This window comes from Phalaenopsis equestris, unplaced genomic scaffold (genome assembly GCF_001263595.1).
Source record: "Phalaenopsis equestris unplaced genomic scaffold, ASM126359v1 Scaffold000473, whole genome shotgun sequence".
Taxonomy (NCBI): Eukaryota; Viridiplantae; Streptophyta; class Magnoliopsida; order Asparagales; family Orchidaceae; genus Phalaenopsis; species Phalaenopsis equestris.
The window spans coordinates 94,637-112,229 of record NW_018164914.1 but is presented as its reverse complement, the minus strand read 5'-3'; the positions used below and the strand labels follow the sequence as shown (position 1 = coordinate 112,229).

The following is a 17,593-nucleotide window of genomic DNA, read 5'->3' as shown; positions in this document are numbered from 1 at the left end:
TTCTCAGTCCCCCATACAAATAGTAATCCAGGCTTTCCTCCATTTTGCTTTGAAGTCCAAGTACAAGATTTTGAGAGCCTTAAGCTCGCGAAGACATATGAGATGAAGGGAGAGAAAATTGAGGGTTACCTTTGTCAATGGTTTTTGGTAGGAGCCGGGTGAAAGGAGGAGAAATATGAGAGTTTTAGATTTCTTCGTATGTTGCAATTCTGTCTCTTTCTTCCCAATTTTTAGGATGTCGGGTTTAATGAAGATATGATTTTTTTTTCTGAGCTTTGCTTCACTTGTGCACTTTCCCTTCTTCTACTAACGAGCACGATTGAATTGAGTAGCAGATGGAGGTCGTAGTTCGTTGAGAACATGTAACACTATTAAGAAAATATTAAATGGTGTAATTTTTTAAATTTGAGTATCAAATACGTAGTATTAATAATTTTGAGTATTACTTATTTAATTTTTTTGAGCTATTTACATACATAGCATCCAATTCTCTAGCATTTAGGTATTAAACATAAAATTTTATTTTACAGACACAACACCAAGATAATAACAACACTCACGGTAATAATATTCACTCTTTTCAATAGTGAATGCACATTTTCATATATAACTAAAATATCTTTATAGCATTTAGGTATTAAACAAAAAATTTTATTTTACAGACACAACGCCAAGATAATAACAACACTCAAGGTAATAATATTCACTCTTTTCAATAGTGAAATGCACATTTTCATATATAACTAAAATATCTTTATGAAAAAAAGTTTTGGTGTGAGATAAGCAAATGTGTAAGGCTCTGATTGGGCCAGCTTATTCGCAGCTACGAGACCGCCTAACTGTTTGGAAACTACGTCTGAGCAGCTTATTCAATAACACAGTTGTTTTTTTATACCAAATGCTGAACGCGAGTCGAACCCCGCGGTTATCATTTTCAGATATGTGACTTATCTGGACAAACACAAACTGCCTCAAACTCACCCTAAGAATTGAGGGTTGCTTATGTAAATTTCCCTTTTATTATTTTATTTTATTTTATTTGATTTTTCCGGTGGGACTCGCAAAGCCCGCGGAACTGAACGGACGCCGTTCTTTCCGCGTCTCACAAAAAGATATGCCCGACTCGGCCCTGTCATTTTTGCCTGCTCCTTTCTTCTCCCCTCTGTCCAGCACTATTAAAATCTAGGGTTTCTGAGTGGAATCCTCACACAGATCATCTCCGGAAACTTTTCCACTTATTACTATTTGTACGTGGCTGTCTGATCTTGCGAACCATAGCGGTGTGACCTTTTTGGCTCTTATGTTTGCCGAGTGACGACCGCAACGGCGATCTTCAAATACGGAGAAGATGAAGCCGATGAACACATTTCTAGATGTGGTCGAGGAAGCGAAAGTTCGAGCTGTGTTCTTGGCCATCTGCGTTTATGGGATCTCATACTTCTTATCGCGTAAGTTTATCCGATCCGCCGGCTTCTAAATGCCCTAGCTTCTGCATTTCTTTGTTGATTGCCTTCGTTGGCTGGACTGTTAATTTGTTTTAATTGGTTCATTCGTCATAATGCTGCTTGGATTGGTTTTTTAGTCATTGATTGCGGGGGTTTAAGTTTGGTCTTGAATTTTACGGAAGATTTATAAATGCTGTATTTCCAGACTTTTCTCTTAGAAAGGTTGATTAAAGTAATGTATTTTTATTGAGAATTTTCCGCTAGAACAGAAGCAAATGAGGAAATTTGATGTTGAAACGATGGTATAAACTGCGGCGAGATGACCAGGGTGATATAGATGCTAGTTTATAGTTCATGTTCTTTACTTTTAGGTAGTGCTCAGGAATGCATTTATTATTGTGTAAATTTAGTTGCATCATAGTTTCATCAAACATCAAAATGAAAAATAGAAATGCCAGTCAAGTTAGATACATTGTATTTGCATATTTTGAAATTATTATGCGTTGGGTCTAAAGGAGAAATTGTTATGATTAATTTTAACTAATCAATTTCACTTTATTTCTATTTGAATGAGTGAAGTTGATTCAATATTTAAAAAAAAAACACGAATATTCATCATAACATAGTGTTAAATATATTCTAAGATTTGGGAAGCTATGGTGTCATTAGTGTCATTGGTTAAACAATCATTTTAATGATGTCTTGAATTTATATGAAAGTCTTGATGATTGTAGAACTAATTTGTTATTCAAATCTTATAACTTGTGTCTTGTATCATCTTAGTAGCATCATCTTTAATCAAAATTTTCACAGCTCATAGAGGTCATGGCTTGATTAGTAAAACTATTTTTCCCATGTCTTGAACTAATTCAGTCAACATTGCCTGCACTTAAGGGTGCATGCAACAACTGGATAGGATCAAGCGGAGGAGATTAATGGGGTTTTAAGTTAAAATGCTGCATATCATTTATTTCTCCCCTCCCCCATCCCTTGGTTTCACGATACTACAGAGCCCCTGCGATCCGAAACTGTAGTAGAGTAGGGCAAGTAGTTAGGCAGGGAGTCGCAACATTGGGCTGGAAATTCTGAGCCCCTCCTTTACGATATTTGTGACATTCCATTCCTTCCCTAGGCCTGAAGGAATCCATGACTCCAACACTGTAGCTGGAGTCGGGAACATGCGCAGGCGTACGATAGAGGGTCGCAAAATTTGATTAAAAGCTCCGCCAAGATATTAGTAATTGGGAATCTCATTTTTGTGCTATTCGAGACATTCTTTTTCTTCTTTACGTTTATTTTTTGACATTTTTTATGAATTAATGCATTATGTGTGTTCTTTATCACTTTAGCTTTGCGGGAACAACCACGGGACTGTTGAACTGAGAGCTATACGCTTTGGTAGGTCCATTTAACTAGGTGAGGAACAATTTAGGGGAAATGAAGAAGAGAAGACATAACATAAAAACATTGAGGAGGCACATTTATGTCGAGAAGCCCTTTTGAGGTAAGTTAAAGCAAGAAAAATCATATTTGAGATTAAATTAAAATCTCAAATATGAATTTCATTAATTTTTAAGGGTTATGAATTCCAGTTTGTTTACACTAAGGGCGAGCTCGAGATGAGCTTGGGGAAACTCTTTGTATGGCTGCTCCATCAATTTATGTGAAATAATCATGTGCTAACTTAAGAAAAATAACTCTTTGTAGGTTTCTATGTGATTATGTGTTTGACACTATTATATTTAAAATTTTTTACATATTGTAGATGAATACTTATATAAACTCTATGGATGTAAATTTGATTTATCATATACGATACCTATGGTTTTATCATGCTATGAATCTGATGAGCTTGTTTTTGAAATTATTGCTTGCATATATTTATTTAATATGATTCGTGCATATGATATGTGAAATGCCTATGATGAATGCTTGTTACGAGAAATTTGATTTAAGAAATACTATAAATGTTGTAATAGGTGCTATTACATGGACATTTGTAAGTACATATGATAGGGAACAATGAAATTTCTGACTTTTGGTATGCAAACGGAGACAACACTCTGGGAACCTTTAAGATTATACGAGGAAGAATTGTAGGGAATCATTGGTACCAAAAGACTATTGATAACTACTGTGTTGAAAGGGATCTAATCTTTATCAATAGTTGATGAGCCTTTGGGTTGGGTGACGACCCATGACAAGACATGATATTGAAATAGTTAAGACCTATAAAATTATAAGTGATATTCTTGTATTTAAATTGATGACTCTAATGGATGTGATTATGATTATACATGAATGAATGAAATACATATTTTATACAATAGTTATAATTTTCTTCATTGCCTGTATTTTATTTTACATGTTTTATACGATTATAACATGTTGTAACATGTCTTGTGGACATGTACATGAGTTGTATATGATCATGCATGTTTTTTTTCCTTTTATAAAATTTTATTTTAATTTTCATTATTTCGTTAAGCTTGTTGTAGTTCACTCTACGTTATTGACTCTCAGGAAATGGTAAGAAGCAGCGAGACGAGTAGCCATGTGTGATTTGTACAGTTTTTGCATATAATTTTGGGAGTTTGTATTGACTTTTGGTATGCATTTTTGTTATGTGGGATTTTGCAGTCTTGTATAGATATATACATATTTTGATGATATGATTTTCTCACTTTCATGTATTTGTAAATTCAAATGATTTATGAAATTAAATATATCAAATATGTTTGCGGCGATATAGTTAGATTAGTTCACAACTCACTGAGTTTTGATTCTACAAGTTAGGATGAGTGTTGTAGAAAATTTAGCGTTGGGTTGTGACACTGGAGACAATAAAAATGCATTCTTTCATGGTAAGTTAGAGTGCATGAAATTCAAGGAATGAAACACAATCCATCACCTTTTACTTTTTCTTCATGCAATTGATAACCGTAGATAATCTGTTGGTAATTTGAAATTGAAGATAATTAGGAAAGTTTAATGAGTTTAAGGAATGTATAATAAAGATAATAATGATTTAAGGGAGATGAACAAAAACCTTAGCCCTGGATTAAAGAGGTATATTTTGCAATTTAATTGTATTAATGGATTAGTAGGATTTTATTTAGATATTTTGACATTATCATGCATCTTCCTTCTTTATAAATAGTATTTTGTAGTAGAGCTTAATTCTTAATTCATGAATGAATGAAATAATTCAGGAGCATTCAAAACTTCTCCTATTTTACTGGAACAAGCCCTTCATCCATCCCATTTAAACCATCAAGTCTTACTCACTTTTTCTCTACTTGAAATCCTAATGTTCTCATTAACTAATAAATAGATTAAGGGAAAGGAGATGAAGAAGAGGGGCAGTAGACGAGAAAAGGAAGGTACACATGAAATATAAGGGAGATTAGGAGAGCCATCTACAAGAAGAGGAATACATGAAGGATGTAATTCTTGTGTATCTTCTAGTTTCCTACTCTCAATTTTCATTTCTTCCAAATGTATATTCCATCTCATTAGCCTTCTTGACCTCATCTAAATCTTCACGAAGAGTCCTTTCTGAAACTGTTGCAAAGGGAACAGAACCTTTTTGTTAAGTTCTTGTAAATTTTCACTAGTTTTATCTAGCCTACTTATTATAAGCTCCACAAAAGTGACCTAGCCTACAGTAACCTTGATTGATCTAGTAATCAAGGCTAAACCGTAGTCACTGGTGTTGGAGCAATCTCATATCTTAGATTGAGGGGAGGTTCACTGGAAATTATCCTCTCATTTTGGGATCATTGATACAAAATCAAGTCATGAATTCTTTCAACAAGTTAAAATTTTGCCGTGCAACTATGCTGCATCTGGCTGTAAAACACTTTTTATTGCATGCTACAAATAAAAAGTTTGTTAGGTCATACTTTTCATAAGAGCAATTTGAAAGCATTATCGAATGAGATTCTTGAATCATTGGATACATTATTGGCACAATTTCGGAAAAAAAAGTCATAGTTTGGATTTTTAGATTGATATTAATCCAAGGTTATCAAATGGAGATCTTGTTTTAAGATGCTGGCTGGGTATAAGGAGCAATAAAAAGATGTGCAGGACCTGTTTCTTTGGAATTTGTTGGGAAGAGATGCATAGTTAGGGCATTTTATGTTTATGGATATTTTGAGATGTATCTAGTGTTCTTGGATGGCAGGTGAGTTTTCAATCATAACAATGTTATGGTATGATTTGGAGTGAGTCATTGATCTTCTTTACAGCCATAGACTTTTTGTTTTGTATGATAATATTCTTAGATGTTCTAATTTGCTTGCGCACTCCTAAAAAAGCAACTTTTATGGTGTCTAATATACTTCAAAATGTCTAGACTTTTTTTTTTCTTAACTTGTGTGCCTGAAAGGAGATGGATACATCACATTCAATATTGCTATTTTTTTTTTACTTTTTTTGATTTTTTCTAAATGTTTGGGACCCTCACCTCCCTCTTAGGAATGCAAAAGGCAATCCACCTATGCCACTTCTAATTATCATTTTTTTTAATATTCTTGGTGTTTATGAAGATTTTTTATGTTAAATGTTTTAATATTATAATATGAGGAATTAAGGATCTTATTTAAGATTTGAATGGCATTATGAAACACTGATTTATTCATGTTAAATCAACATAACCACTTTAGAAGACCATTATTATTGTGGACGAATTTATTTTAAGTTGTGCATGTTTTTGTATAATTAAATTATTTTTCTTTTTGGGAACTTCATTTAATCTCAAATTCACACACTTGCATACAAAGGCGTTGAACCCATAACCTTTTTTGCGGGAGTTGAAGCTCCTTTCCAATAAGGCAAGGTACGTTGCATTATATATATAAATGTAGATATCCGCATATGTGAATGTATATACATTTAGAAATGCATGTACTTTCCTAGGACGTGTTCTTCTCATATATTTTTCTAGAATTGTCATTGCCATTTTGTGTCCAGTTTGTTTATTCCTCTACGTGTGTCCATGCATCAATATGCCCTTATAATATATTCTTGTGATAGGGAAGCATGATGCATGCTATCTGTAGTTGATGCAAATTTTTAAGACCTAAGAAAACTTAAAATCATCATTATCATAACATCATCTCAACTATTTGAGACTTCATCATTGATTATTATTTTATGTTACATGAGGTGTTAACTCTGTGTGTGTTTGGGATGGCGGCTTCTTTTCCAATAATCAGCTTCTCAGGAGCTGTCAGAAAGCTGTTAATGGAAAAGCAGGAGTCTGTTTGGGAGATCTGCTGTGTTGCAATTGTTCATGATGAGAAATATCATTTTTCCCTTATGTATGTAATATATTCGAATAATTATTGTTTTCAGAATAATTACAACAAAATCACAAAAAGATGCCCTTATACTAGAAAACATTAGTACAGTGCAAAATACTCTAATATTTAAAGAAGTAATCAATTATTTCATGCATATAACTATAATGACGAGGATAACCATAATAACCATCAAGCCTAGAATGATGATCATCTTCATGTCCTGACGATTAAGTCTTCACGATAATCTTCTTTCCATAGCAGTATCCCTCTTGACCTGATCGTGTCATCAACCCAACAAAAATAATTGCAATCTTCAGGCGTCTTGTTTCTGGGATAACAGTAAAATCTCATCTCGTAGTTGCCTTTTCTTCTCGACTGATAATTAACACACCGCGTGGCGCAGTGGCAGCTTAGAACTCTTGAAGTATCTGATTCTCTCGAACTCATGTTTCCTGTGATTGTCACATACAATATGACTTCATTTGAGAGAAATATAGATATGTAAAAGAAATATTAAAAAAAATTAAACAGTTTTATAATAAAAATAAAACGTATTTATGACACATCAAGAAAATTAAAATACTTATTGCTAGAATTATGTACGAAATATACTCAAAAATCCAATGTATAGTTGAAATATGAATCATTAATAAGAAATCACTAGGTGATGCTATATAAATACAGTTGACACGATCACCAATGTTGGAATGCTTTCTTAGGCATACAGGTAGGATCATTATCTAAGACCCTGAAATCGATATTGTTTCACGATGGATGCCTCCGTATAAAATTATTGAGCGTTGCTTTTGCAACAACTTTCTTCACCTCTTTTTTGAAAGAGCATATCGATATATCTCGGATTATGACCCTCTTCTTCTTCTATATACCAAATGCTCTCCCGGCGACACTCCGTAATGATGAGTGTCTTTTATTGAATAGTTCATTCATTTCTCTAATCACTTGGCTACTGCGCTCAAAATCAGAAAGGTGATTCCTCATGTCGGGAAATAGTTTCAAGAAATTCTGCTACAATGGATATCTCGAATCAATTAGGCAATATTTTCCTGAATAATTACACAATTAGTTCATTTCATACAATGAAATGATTCTTGTGATGTCTAAAATGTACTAAGATAGGGAGGTATTAAAAATTTATATTCATGCTGCTAGGTTGTAAATTTGAAAATTCTACTATCATAAGTATTCCCTTCTCAGTCAGCCATCGCGAATGTAAAACACATGTTGAAATCACACACTACTAAGATGTTTTGTGTAGCAACCTCACACCTTCCAATATATGCGATATTCTCCTCGTTGCCAATGCATGCGTCGGCATGAGTGCGGTTAATTGCTTCGATGCAAACATTTAAAAAAAATTGTTAGACCATTATTTCTAATTCTTTTTAATTGTACTAATGTTAGAATAGATAGAGATATCAATACCTTAATAAAAAATATTTTTTGAGGTGTTTGTACTAAAGTGGTCTAGTGGTTTTCATGATCAACACAATTTTTTAGTGGAGGCATAGAGAACATGAGGAAATATTTATAATGTCCAAAGAAGCAGATGTGATCATTTTTCTATCAACAAAATGACTCTCTAGATTGATGAAGTGTCCTTCGTATTTGAAAAATTTTCTATCAACAAAATGACTCTCTAGATTGATGAAGAGGAAAGAGCTCCTGAACGAGTTAATGACATAGCTCAACAAAATTTTTCAAAACGAGAGCAGTGCACCTTAATACTAACCCAACACAGTAGTCAAAAGAGGTAATGTAGTGAGGAAAATAGAAAACACAATCCTTCAAACCATTGAGAACAGAAAATTACCAAATACGAAAACTTTCAAATCATCCCAACACAAAACAAAGGAGATCGAGAGAAACATACAAAATTGGTAGCTAGAGTCGACGACACCAAAAACTGACGGAGGGTAGTGCGCAATCAGGTTTCTGCCCTAAATACAGGTGACAACCTTGACTGGGGAGGGTGCAAGGGGTATTTACGAGGACCGAGGTAAGGAATTTTGGCTATTGAAGAGGGGCAACGATGATATTTATAATTCAAAATGGAGCTCAGACCGCGGAACTCACTGGCTCCCCTCTGTTTCGATTTTTGTCGATTTGTGACTGAACATTACGGTCGCCGTTTGGGGGCGAAAAGCAGGAAGAACAGGGCGCCAAATGCACCCTAATTTACATAATTTTTTGCACTACTTGTGCCTCTGTTACATAGGTCCATCCCTTGTTCTTTCTAAATCCTCAAAAATTTTCTGCATCGATTTCTATATTTTATTTGTGTGCTTTGTACGTCTAGGCATGCCCAACAACAACAATAATAACAACAATAACAACAAAACTTTTAAATATGCGCTTTGTACTTCTAATATAGCTCTACTTTCTTCATTAATCACTCCAAAACCGTAGCCACCATGAATATTTCTATAATCTTCTACCACTTTACCAACTTGTCCATTTAAATCTCCTCCAATAAAAATTCTTTCTTCATGATGTATCATTTGTATTTGTATCATTTGTATTAAGTTTTCTATTAAGTTTTCAAAGTCATTCCAGAAATTATCTTTATAACCTATATCTAAACCTACTTGAGGAGCATAAACACTTAAAATATTAAAAATCTTAGTATCAACAATAATCTTAACGACTATAATTCTATCACCAACTCTATTAATTTTTACAACATTATATTTTAAACTCTTATCTACAATTACATCAACCCTATTACTAGTGCGACTCTTACCTGAATGCAAAAGTTTAAAACTTAAGTTATCAATCTCCTTTGTCTTTTCTCCAACCCATTTAGTATCTTGAACACATAAGATATTTATCTTTGTATGAATCATAATATAAACTATTTCCATTAATTTACCAGTAAGAGTACTCATATTCCAAGATCCTATCTTAATATTAGTTTTATGGGCTAACTTTATTTACTGCATTTGTCCGTAATGTGGGAACACTTGCGTATTTGAAACTACACCCGTGTGCCGGTGTAGCGGCTATTGCACATTTTTTACTATATTCAGACCATAAAACGCGTCGCTTCTAGGGGCGCCCTAACACTTACACAATAATAAAAAAGATTCATGTCATGACTTTTTCGACAAGCTTTACGCTAGCTGCCGACTACCTAACGCAACCCTCCACTTTGCACATCCGGGCTTGAGACTGAATCTTGATTGCAACTAAATTTGTTTTTCAAAATCTTATCTTCAATGGGCTTTATTGCACTCTCTCTTGGTTCAACATTTAAACCACTCGGAAAATTTGAAAAATAAAAAAAGCTTTTGAAGTAAGGGCACTTTATTGTAACATAATATGGAAAATTAGCCACGACCACCACAAGCACACACACCAACCCATAGCCACAAACCAACAAACCTCAAATGCACAACCATCACAAGCACACACACAAACACAAAGCCACACTCAGGACACTTTAAACACACGACCATCACAAGCACACACCCCAACCCAAAGCCACAGACCAACACACTTCAAACCCATAGACACCACAAGCACACACAGCGACACAAAGCCACACTCCAACACACTTCAAACCCACAGGCACCACAAGCACAACCAAGAATTGCAAAAATCTCGCAAAAATATCAATCAAAAACAGTGAAGAAGAAAGCATATAGATGAGGGAGAGGCAAGGCTGGTCGAGCGAGAGGCCAGGGAAAGACGCGAGGAAGAGGCGAGGGAGAGGTGAGATCGATTGAGCTAGGGCTTGAGATCTGCGAGGGAGGAGTCGGATTGAAGAAGGGCACAGGAGGAAATTTCACCGGAATGCGAAATGAAGACGCGGGACGCGGGGTCGATCCCGCGTCCGCATTTATTTAGGATTCCAAAACACCGTCTCGGGATAAACCACCCGAACTCGTGTACTAAATGGTGCGGCAGCGTTTTCAAAACGCGCCAACACTAATAAACTGCCTCAAACAAACCCTAAATCAACTTATCCTATGTGATCATCCACCCCCCTTTCTTCTTTTTTATTTTTTTGATTCATCTTTGAGAGAGAGAAGTTGTAACAAAAAAAAAAAGAAATAATGCCATGAACAAAAAGGGCACAAGGATATTAAGGCATATTATGGATTGGAGAAAGTGTTTATGGGCAGGATTAAGGCAACAATAGTGGTAGCTAGGTGCGGTGGCTATTACAAATTTTTATTTTTTTTTGGAAAAGTCAAACCGCAGTCAGAAAGCTGTCACCGCACCTAGACAGACATAAGCTGTCAAAACACAGTTCACCCAAACAGGCCAGATGCGTTTTCAAAACGTCACCGTACCAAATAAGCTGCCCCAAATGAGCCTGAACTGTGTTTTAACAGCTTATGTCTGTCTAGGTGCAGTGACAGCTTTCTGGCTGCGGTTTGACTTTTCAAAAAAAATAAAAAATGGTAATAGTCACCACACCTAGCTTATCAGCAAATTATTTTTAATCAGCTTATCAGCAGATTATTCAATAAGCTCTCACATAGGATAAGTTGATTTTAGATTCTTATGTTTGATTATCTAGTGTGATTGCATAATGAAATTGGCAATGATAGCAATTTTACTTTGAAACGCTAGATAAATTAAGTAATATTATTTACTAAATTCACAGACCACTCTTGTGGCTGGTGTACACTGGTTAAGGCAAATGGAAAATGATTATATAGCTGAGCAGCTGGTGTTAATTGTGATGGATTTGGAAGGGTTCAAGGTGATGAAATTAGTATTAGGATGTAAAGTTATTTTTACAGCTGAGACTGATATGATTTGAATTAATGTTTTAATACTCATCCTTACATTTTTCTTGTCTGAAGTATGATGAAAGTAACTTCCAAATGCACCTATATTTGATAAGAAGCTTAGAATTTTTTAAAATTGCATGCATTTCTTGCTTTTAAATATTCTAATAATATTGAACGGGCTTTAATTTCATGAAGCTTGATGTGATTTTGATTTTTTTAGTTTAAATGGTCGCTTCTTTCCCGCTTAATCTATTTTAAAGCTTGATTGTCTCATATCAATAGAAGGGAGAAAAAAAGAACTGTACAACTGCGGACATTTTAATTCAATAGAAGGTTTGTTAATTTTGGATGTATCAGATAGTCTTTAAAGTTCTACTTCATTTTTCTGAAGAAACTATTCTAATGTACCTTGACGTGTTCTTTAAATTTCTTTCAGGCAGGAAATAATATTCTTTTAAAGGTATTGTCTTAATGTTGTTTTATTTTTTTGTTTGAATGTTATTTTTTTGGCAAATGATTGGCCTTCTGCTATGTATAATATTGTATCGGTCATAATATTCTACATCCTTTCCAGCATAATCAGGCATAATCAGGAAATAATATTGCAATCAGGCTTAAATATTTTATATTGCGTTTTTCTAGTTTATTGTTTTTTCTTGCAGATACAAGCAAATCAATGTGGATAAATATCCCTATATCAGTTCTTATATTTGCTGCCTTCCGCTATATATCATATGAGGTGGAATTCAGATGGAAGGTGCAGAGAGTACGACGGCAGACATACTTGTCACATTTGGAGAAGCAGCAGTTATCTGTTGATGACCCCCGTCTTTCTCTGGTGACAAATACATCAAAATGGAGAAGAAAAATTGATTCACCTGTTGTGGAGACTGCTATAGATGATTTTATTAAAAAGATTTTACAGGATTTTGTTGTTGATCTTTGGTATTCTTCTATCACTCCTGACCAAGAAGCACCTGAGCTTTTAAGGACATTAATACTAGATGTGCTTGGTGAAATATCGGGAAGGATTAAAGAGATCAACCTAGTGGAGTTGTTAACAAGGTGCTTTTGTGTTACTTTTGTAAGTCATCTACAAGCTTTCAGAACTCAAATGTGAAATCTATTTTCTATAATGAGAACAAAATTCCTTTTCCAACTTTCAGGGATATGGTTGACTTGATAGGAAATCAATTGGATCTTTTTAGAAAAAATCAGTCAGAAATAGGCACTGACATTATGGGAACTCTTTCTTTTGAAGAAAGAGATGAAAGACTCAAACGACATCTGATGGCTTCCAGGGAACTTCATCCTGCTCAAGTATCTCCAGAGTTTGAGCATAAGGTGCCTTTGGTTTATTTTATTTCCCTTTTTTGCTGCAATTTACAAATATTTTTTGGCTCTTGCAGTAATGGTTAACTTTTGTTTATTTTAGGTTCTTCAACAAATGGTTGGAGGACTTCTTGCCATAGTTTTGCAACCGCAAGAAGCTCAATGCCCACTAGTTCGTTGTATTGGTCGAGAGCTTTTGATCTGTTTGGTTGTGCAACCGATTATGACTTTTGCTAGTCCGATGTAAGTTTTTTATTCACACAAATTATCTGTACCCTTTCTGGAATTTTCATGAGGATATTTTGGAACAGTATTATATGAATACAGCTGAGGACAAATATATTTTTCTTTATTTGGGGATTTTTGATATTTAAATTGGTTTCTCTATTTATATGTAGAATTTTGAAATTTCAGTCTGTTTATATTTTGTAGCGCTTTGCTTTGCTTAAAGTTGTTTTAGTTATGCTGCAAGGTTGGCGATTTTGTTTCGTCCTTGATCTGCATGTGCATTTTATGTATCTATTTGGCGTGGTTATGGCTTGTTTTACTTTGATAGTATTTTGCTGCCTTACTTTTTAGTATTTGGTTTTATGCTTATTGGATAACTTTTTGAGCTTGGAAGCTTGATGATATGCTAGTGTTTGATTGATTTGGTCTTTCTCGTAAATTTGGCTAGCTACAAGCTAGCAATTCCATTGCCTTCTTTTAAGTTTGATTAAGAAATCCTCTATACCCCTGAATTTCTCCCCTTATAGTTGAAAGTTCCCAGTATTGCTTTTGTTGCAAGGTGTCCCTTACAAACGTTTCCATGATCCATATCTGATTGGGTGTTTGATTGATTTGGTCTTTGTCGTACTAAAATTTGGCTAGCTACAACTGGCTAGCAATTCCATTCCCTTGTAGGCTTGATTAAGAAATCCTCTATACCCCTCAATTTCTACCCTTATATTTTAAAGTTCCCAGTACTGTTTTTGTTGCAAGGCGTCCTCTACAAACTTTTCCATGATCTATATCTGATTGGGTGCTGTTGGAAGAGAAAAATTGATTTAGATGGAGAATAGTAAAGAAAAGAATGGATCCGTATTCTTTGCTTTTTTGTTTGAGGGTTCTTAGAAGGCAAAGAAAATTATTCATCTCTTTCTTACTTGAGAGTTAAAAAAAATGCTAAACAAGTTCCTTAATTGATATCCGGCGTATAAGAAGGCAATGAAAATTTATCATCTCATTTTTTAATTGAGAGTTAAAGGAAAAAAAAACTAAGTGTTCTCTCTCTCTCTCTTTCTCTCTCAGCTTTGATTAAGGTAGCCTCTATACCCCTGAATTTCTCCCCTTATATGCTAAAGTTCCCAGTATTGTTTTTGTGCAAGGCGTCCCTTCAAACTTTTCCAAGATATATATCTGATTGGGTGTTGTTGGAAAAGAAGAAAGGATTTAGATGGAGATAAAGTAAAGAAAAGAATGGATCCACATTCTCTGCTTTTTTGTTTGAGGGTTCTTAGAAGGCAAAGAAAATTATTCATCTCTTTCTTACTTGAGAGTTAAAAAAAATGCTAAACAAGTTCCTTAATTGATATCCGGCGTATAAGAAGGCAATGAAAATTTATCATCTCATTTTTTAATTGAGAGTTAAAGGAAAAAAAAACTAAGTGTTCTCTCTCTCTCTCTTTCTCTCTCAGCTTTGATTAAGATAGCCTCTATACCCCTGAATTTCTCCCCTTATATGCTAAAGTTCCCAGTATTGTTTTTGTGCAAGGCGTCCCTTCAAACTTTTCCAAGATATATATCTGATTGGGTGTTGTTGGAAAAGAAGAAAGGATTTAGATGGAGATAAAAGTAAAGAAAAGAATGGATCCACATTCTCTGTTTTTTTGTTTGAGAGTTCTTAGAAGGCAAAGAAAATTATTTATCTCTTTCTTACTTGAGAGTTAAAAAAAATGCTAAACAAGTTCTTTAATTAATATCTGGCATGTAGAAGCCAATGAAAGTTATTCATCTCATTTTTAATTGAGAGGTAAAGGAAAAACCTAAGTGCTCTCTCTCTCTCTCTACATATATATATATTGATGTAAAAGAGAAGATGCAAAGGTTTTAGTGAGTGGGTACTAAGAGCCCACTCACAAGAAATGCAACTCACTCAAAAAGAGACTTTAAAATACACGTATACCGCAAAAAATATGAAATAATCCTAGTCATGGTGGGTGGATTTACCACTTCTCCTCCCCCTGGTTCTAGGGAAGAGTCTAGCAACAAACTGTGATGCGGGCTTCCACCCGAAACTATCAAACAATCACCCCGAAAATTCCTTAGTTATAACATTCATTTTTTCTTCTTCCTAGCTTTATAAACTTGTTATTCATCTGTCAGTGTTTGTCCCATCTGATCAATTGGTGGATCTTCGATGGAGAGCTCACCTTGGGGGGTATGTTGATCCGTAAATTGCTGAGCAGTCTCAACCTACAGCACATCTTGATCTTGACACTCCTCGAGGACTTGAGTACACTCTTCTCTCACAACAGGTGGTTCCAAAACACTTCAGCTAGCATCTGCTACAACCAAATTCTTAGTATTTATGATCTGAGAAAGAATTGCCTCAATAGCAGTGAGAAGTAGCTGCTGAACTAGTTGGTGAGGAGTAACCTTATGAGACAATTTTTCATTCAACATTTAAGGAAAATCTTCAGTTTCAACTATATTTTCCTCCACTTGGATGATGTTGTTAGGAATTGCAGAATCCAAATGCATAGGAAGGTTGGATCTCAAATTTGAATGAAGTCTGAAGCATTTGACAGGTGTGTGCCCAAACAGTTTAACTGAAGCATTTGACAGGTGTGTGCCCAAACAGTTACAGTGATTACAGTAGTAGGGTATTTGTTCTGCGATAATTGACTGCCAATACCCATTGTGGGTAGCACAAAGTCATAATTCTTCTATGTTAGGGAGGGTGATATCCCTTTCAACAAGAATCCTTGCAACTGAAGACCTGAATAGGTTGAAGGTAGGTATGTCCAATTTCATAGGTCTCCCTAGTGCAGCTCAAATAGAATAGAGGACTTGGTGATTAAAGTGGTGCAACTTTAGGCCAGGTAGTTTAAACCAGATTGGAAATATAGGGGGTTCTTGGCTAGGATCAAATTCAGGAGTCCACTTCAGAAATTTCATATATTTCCCATCAATTGTCATATACTTTTTGGAAAATTTTTTGGCATAGTCCTTCACTTTAAATAATTGTATTATCATTGTATCATCACATGCCTCCCATCAAAGAGACCAACCTTCCAATCTCCCAATAGTTTGAGATCTTCATAAGCCTTTCGAACGATTTTCATTTTAGGATGACCCAATTGGAACTCCTATTGAGGGTAAATTTGCACTCTTCAACTAGGTTGGAAACTTCAACATAAGAGAAAATTAAAGCTAGTTTGCCACTATTGTCACTTGTCTTCTTGATGAGGTTACAGTCCCCCTGGCCTTCAAATGATTCTTGATAAACTTGAGGGAAGACCCGAGTATCCACTGATTCCACAGAGCGAACCATATCAACATAAGAAGCCTTCCCAAGGTTTAAAACTGAAGCATTCGATGGTTGAGGAGGAACAGAAGCCATAGAACCAAACGTGCGACTAAAACAGATGAGCGAGACAGAGAACCCGATGGACCAATTTGTTTGGCTTTAGTAATCGGTTGAGATAACTGACTCGTACGTGCGAGCTGTTCGACTGGAGAAGACGACTGAGGGTGGTGGTGATTTTCGTATTGGCAAGTCCTGCAATGTTCCACAATCTTTCCACGATGCTCTTGAAGGTGGTGGTGATCACACTTTTATTAAAAAACTAGTTAAAAAAATGGGAAGCCTGCTCTTATTCTCACTGAAGTTGAAACCAATACTCTTGCGTCTTCTTGGCGTTTTGCTCTAGTGGGAAAATTTCTTTATGGTCACCCAAAATTGATCATCCAAAACTTGAGATTATTCGGAAAGATTTTGATGTTATGAAGCTATCGAGCAGTTGGAATATTGGCTTGCTTGACGGTCGACATATATTTATTCAGCTATGTCACGTTGCCGATTACACTCATATTTTTTCTCAAAAAGTTATCAAGATTGACAACTGTTTTATGAAAATTATGAAGGGGACTGTCGATTTTGATCCAAAAATGGAGTCCCATATCATTCATGTTTGGATAAAGTTTTCGGGGTTAAAATTACATCTGTTCAACTTGGAAATTCTTTACTCCTTAGCAACTGCTTACGGTAAGCTTCTCAAGGTTGATAGTCCTACGTTTGATGTCACTAGACCCTTTGTGGCTTGTGTGTTAGTTGAGAGAGATATCACTCAACTATCCCCGTATAATGTATGGATTGGAACCACTCACAACGAGTATTGGTAAAATGTCTAAATAGAATCACATCCTTCTTATTGCTCTCATTGTAGTATGTTTGACCACAGTTCTACTATTTGCTATCACTTGCATCCTCATTTTAAGATCAGATATTTAAGACCAGATATCATTAAAGATCAGCCATCTACCATTCCTGCCGAGAAGGTGCAACCCGATCCTCTACTAATACCGCTGTTCCTGATGAAGAACACCATACTACAAATACAGATCCAAACGTGCTTATACCATTCACTGTTATTGAAGAAGACTCACTTACATGCTAAGATACACGAGAGTGCTCTTTTAATCCAATAAAAGATTAGCTGGTACAACCAGCAGTTGTTTATACTGTTCAACAACCTATACA

At 35.1% G+C, this 17,593-nt stretch overlaps 1 protein-coding gene across 4 annotated transcripts in view; it reads left to right on the top strand.

The window, feature by feature from the left end:
• Positions 1–1,076: 1,076 nt before the first annotated feature.
• Positions 1,077–17,593, top strand: part of LOC110027981 — a 98,560-nt gene continuing 82,043 nt past the window's right edge. The window contains exons 1-4 of one of the 4 annotated variants that reach the window (XM_020729655.1): positions 1,077–1,448; positions 12,180–12,582; positions 12,684–12,861; positions 12,953–13,092. In XM_020729655.1, the coding sequence (XP_020585314.1) occupies positions 1,349–1,448; positions 12,180–12,582; positions 12,684–12,861; positions 12,953–13,092 (821 nt within the window). In that variant the 5' untranslated portion in view covers positions 1,077–1,348. Of the gene's footprint in view, positions 1,449–12,159; positions 12,602–12,683; positions 12,862–12,952; positions 13,093–17,593 lie in introns of those variants that run through there. The other 3 variants (XM_020729653.1, XM_020729654.1, XM_020729656.1) reach the window with 3 other exon arrangements.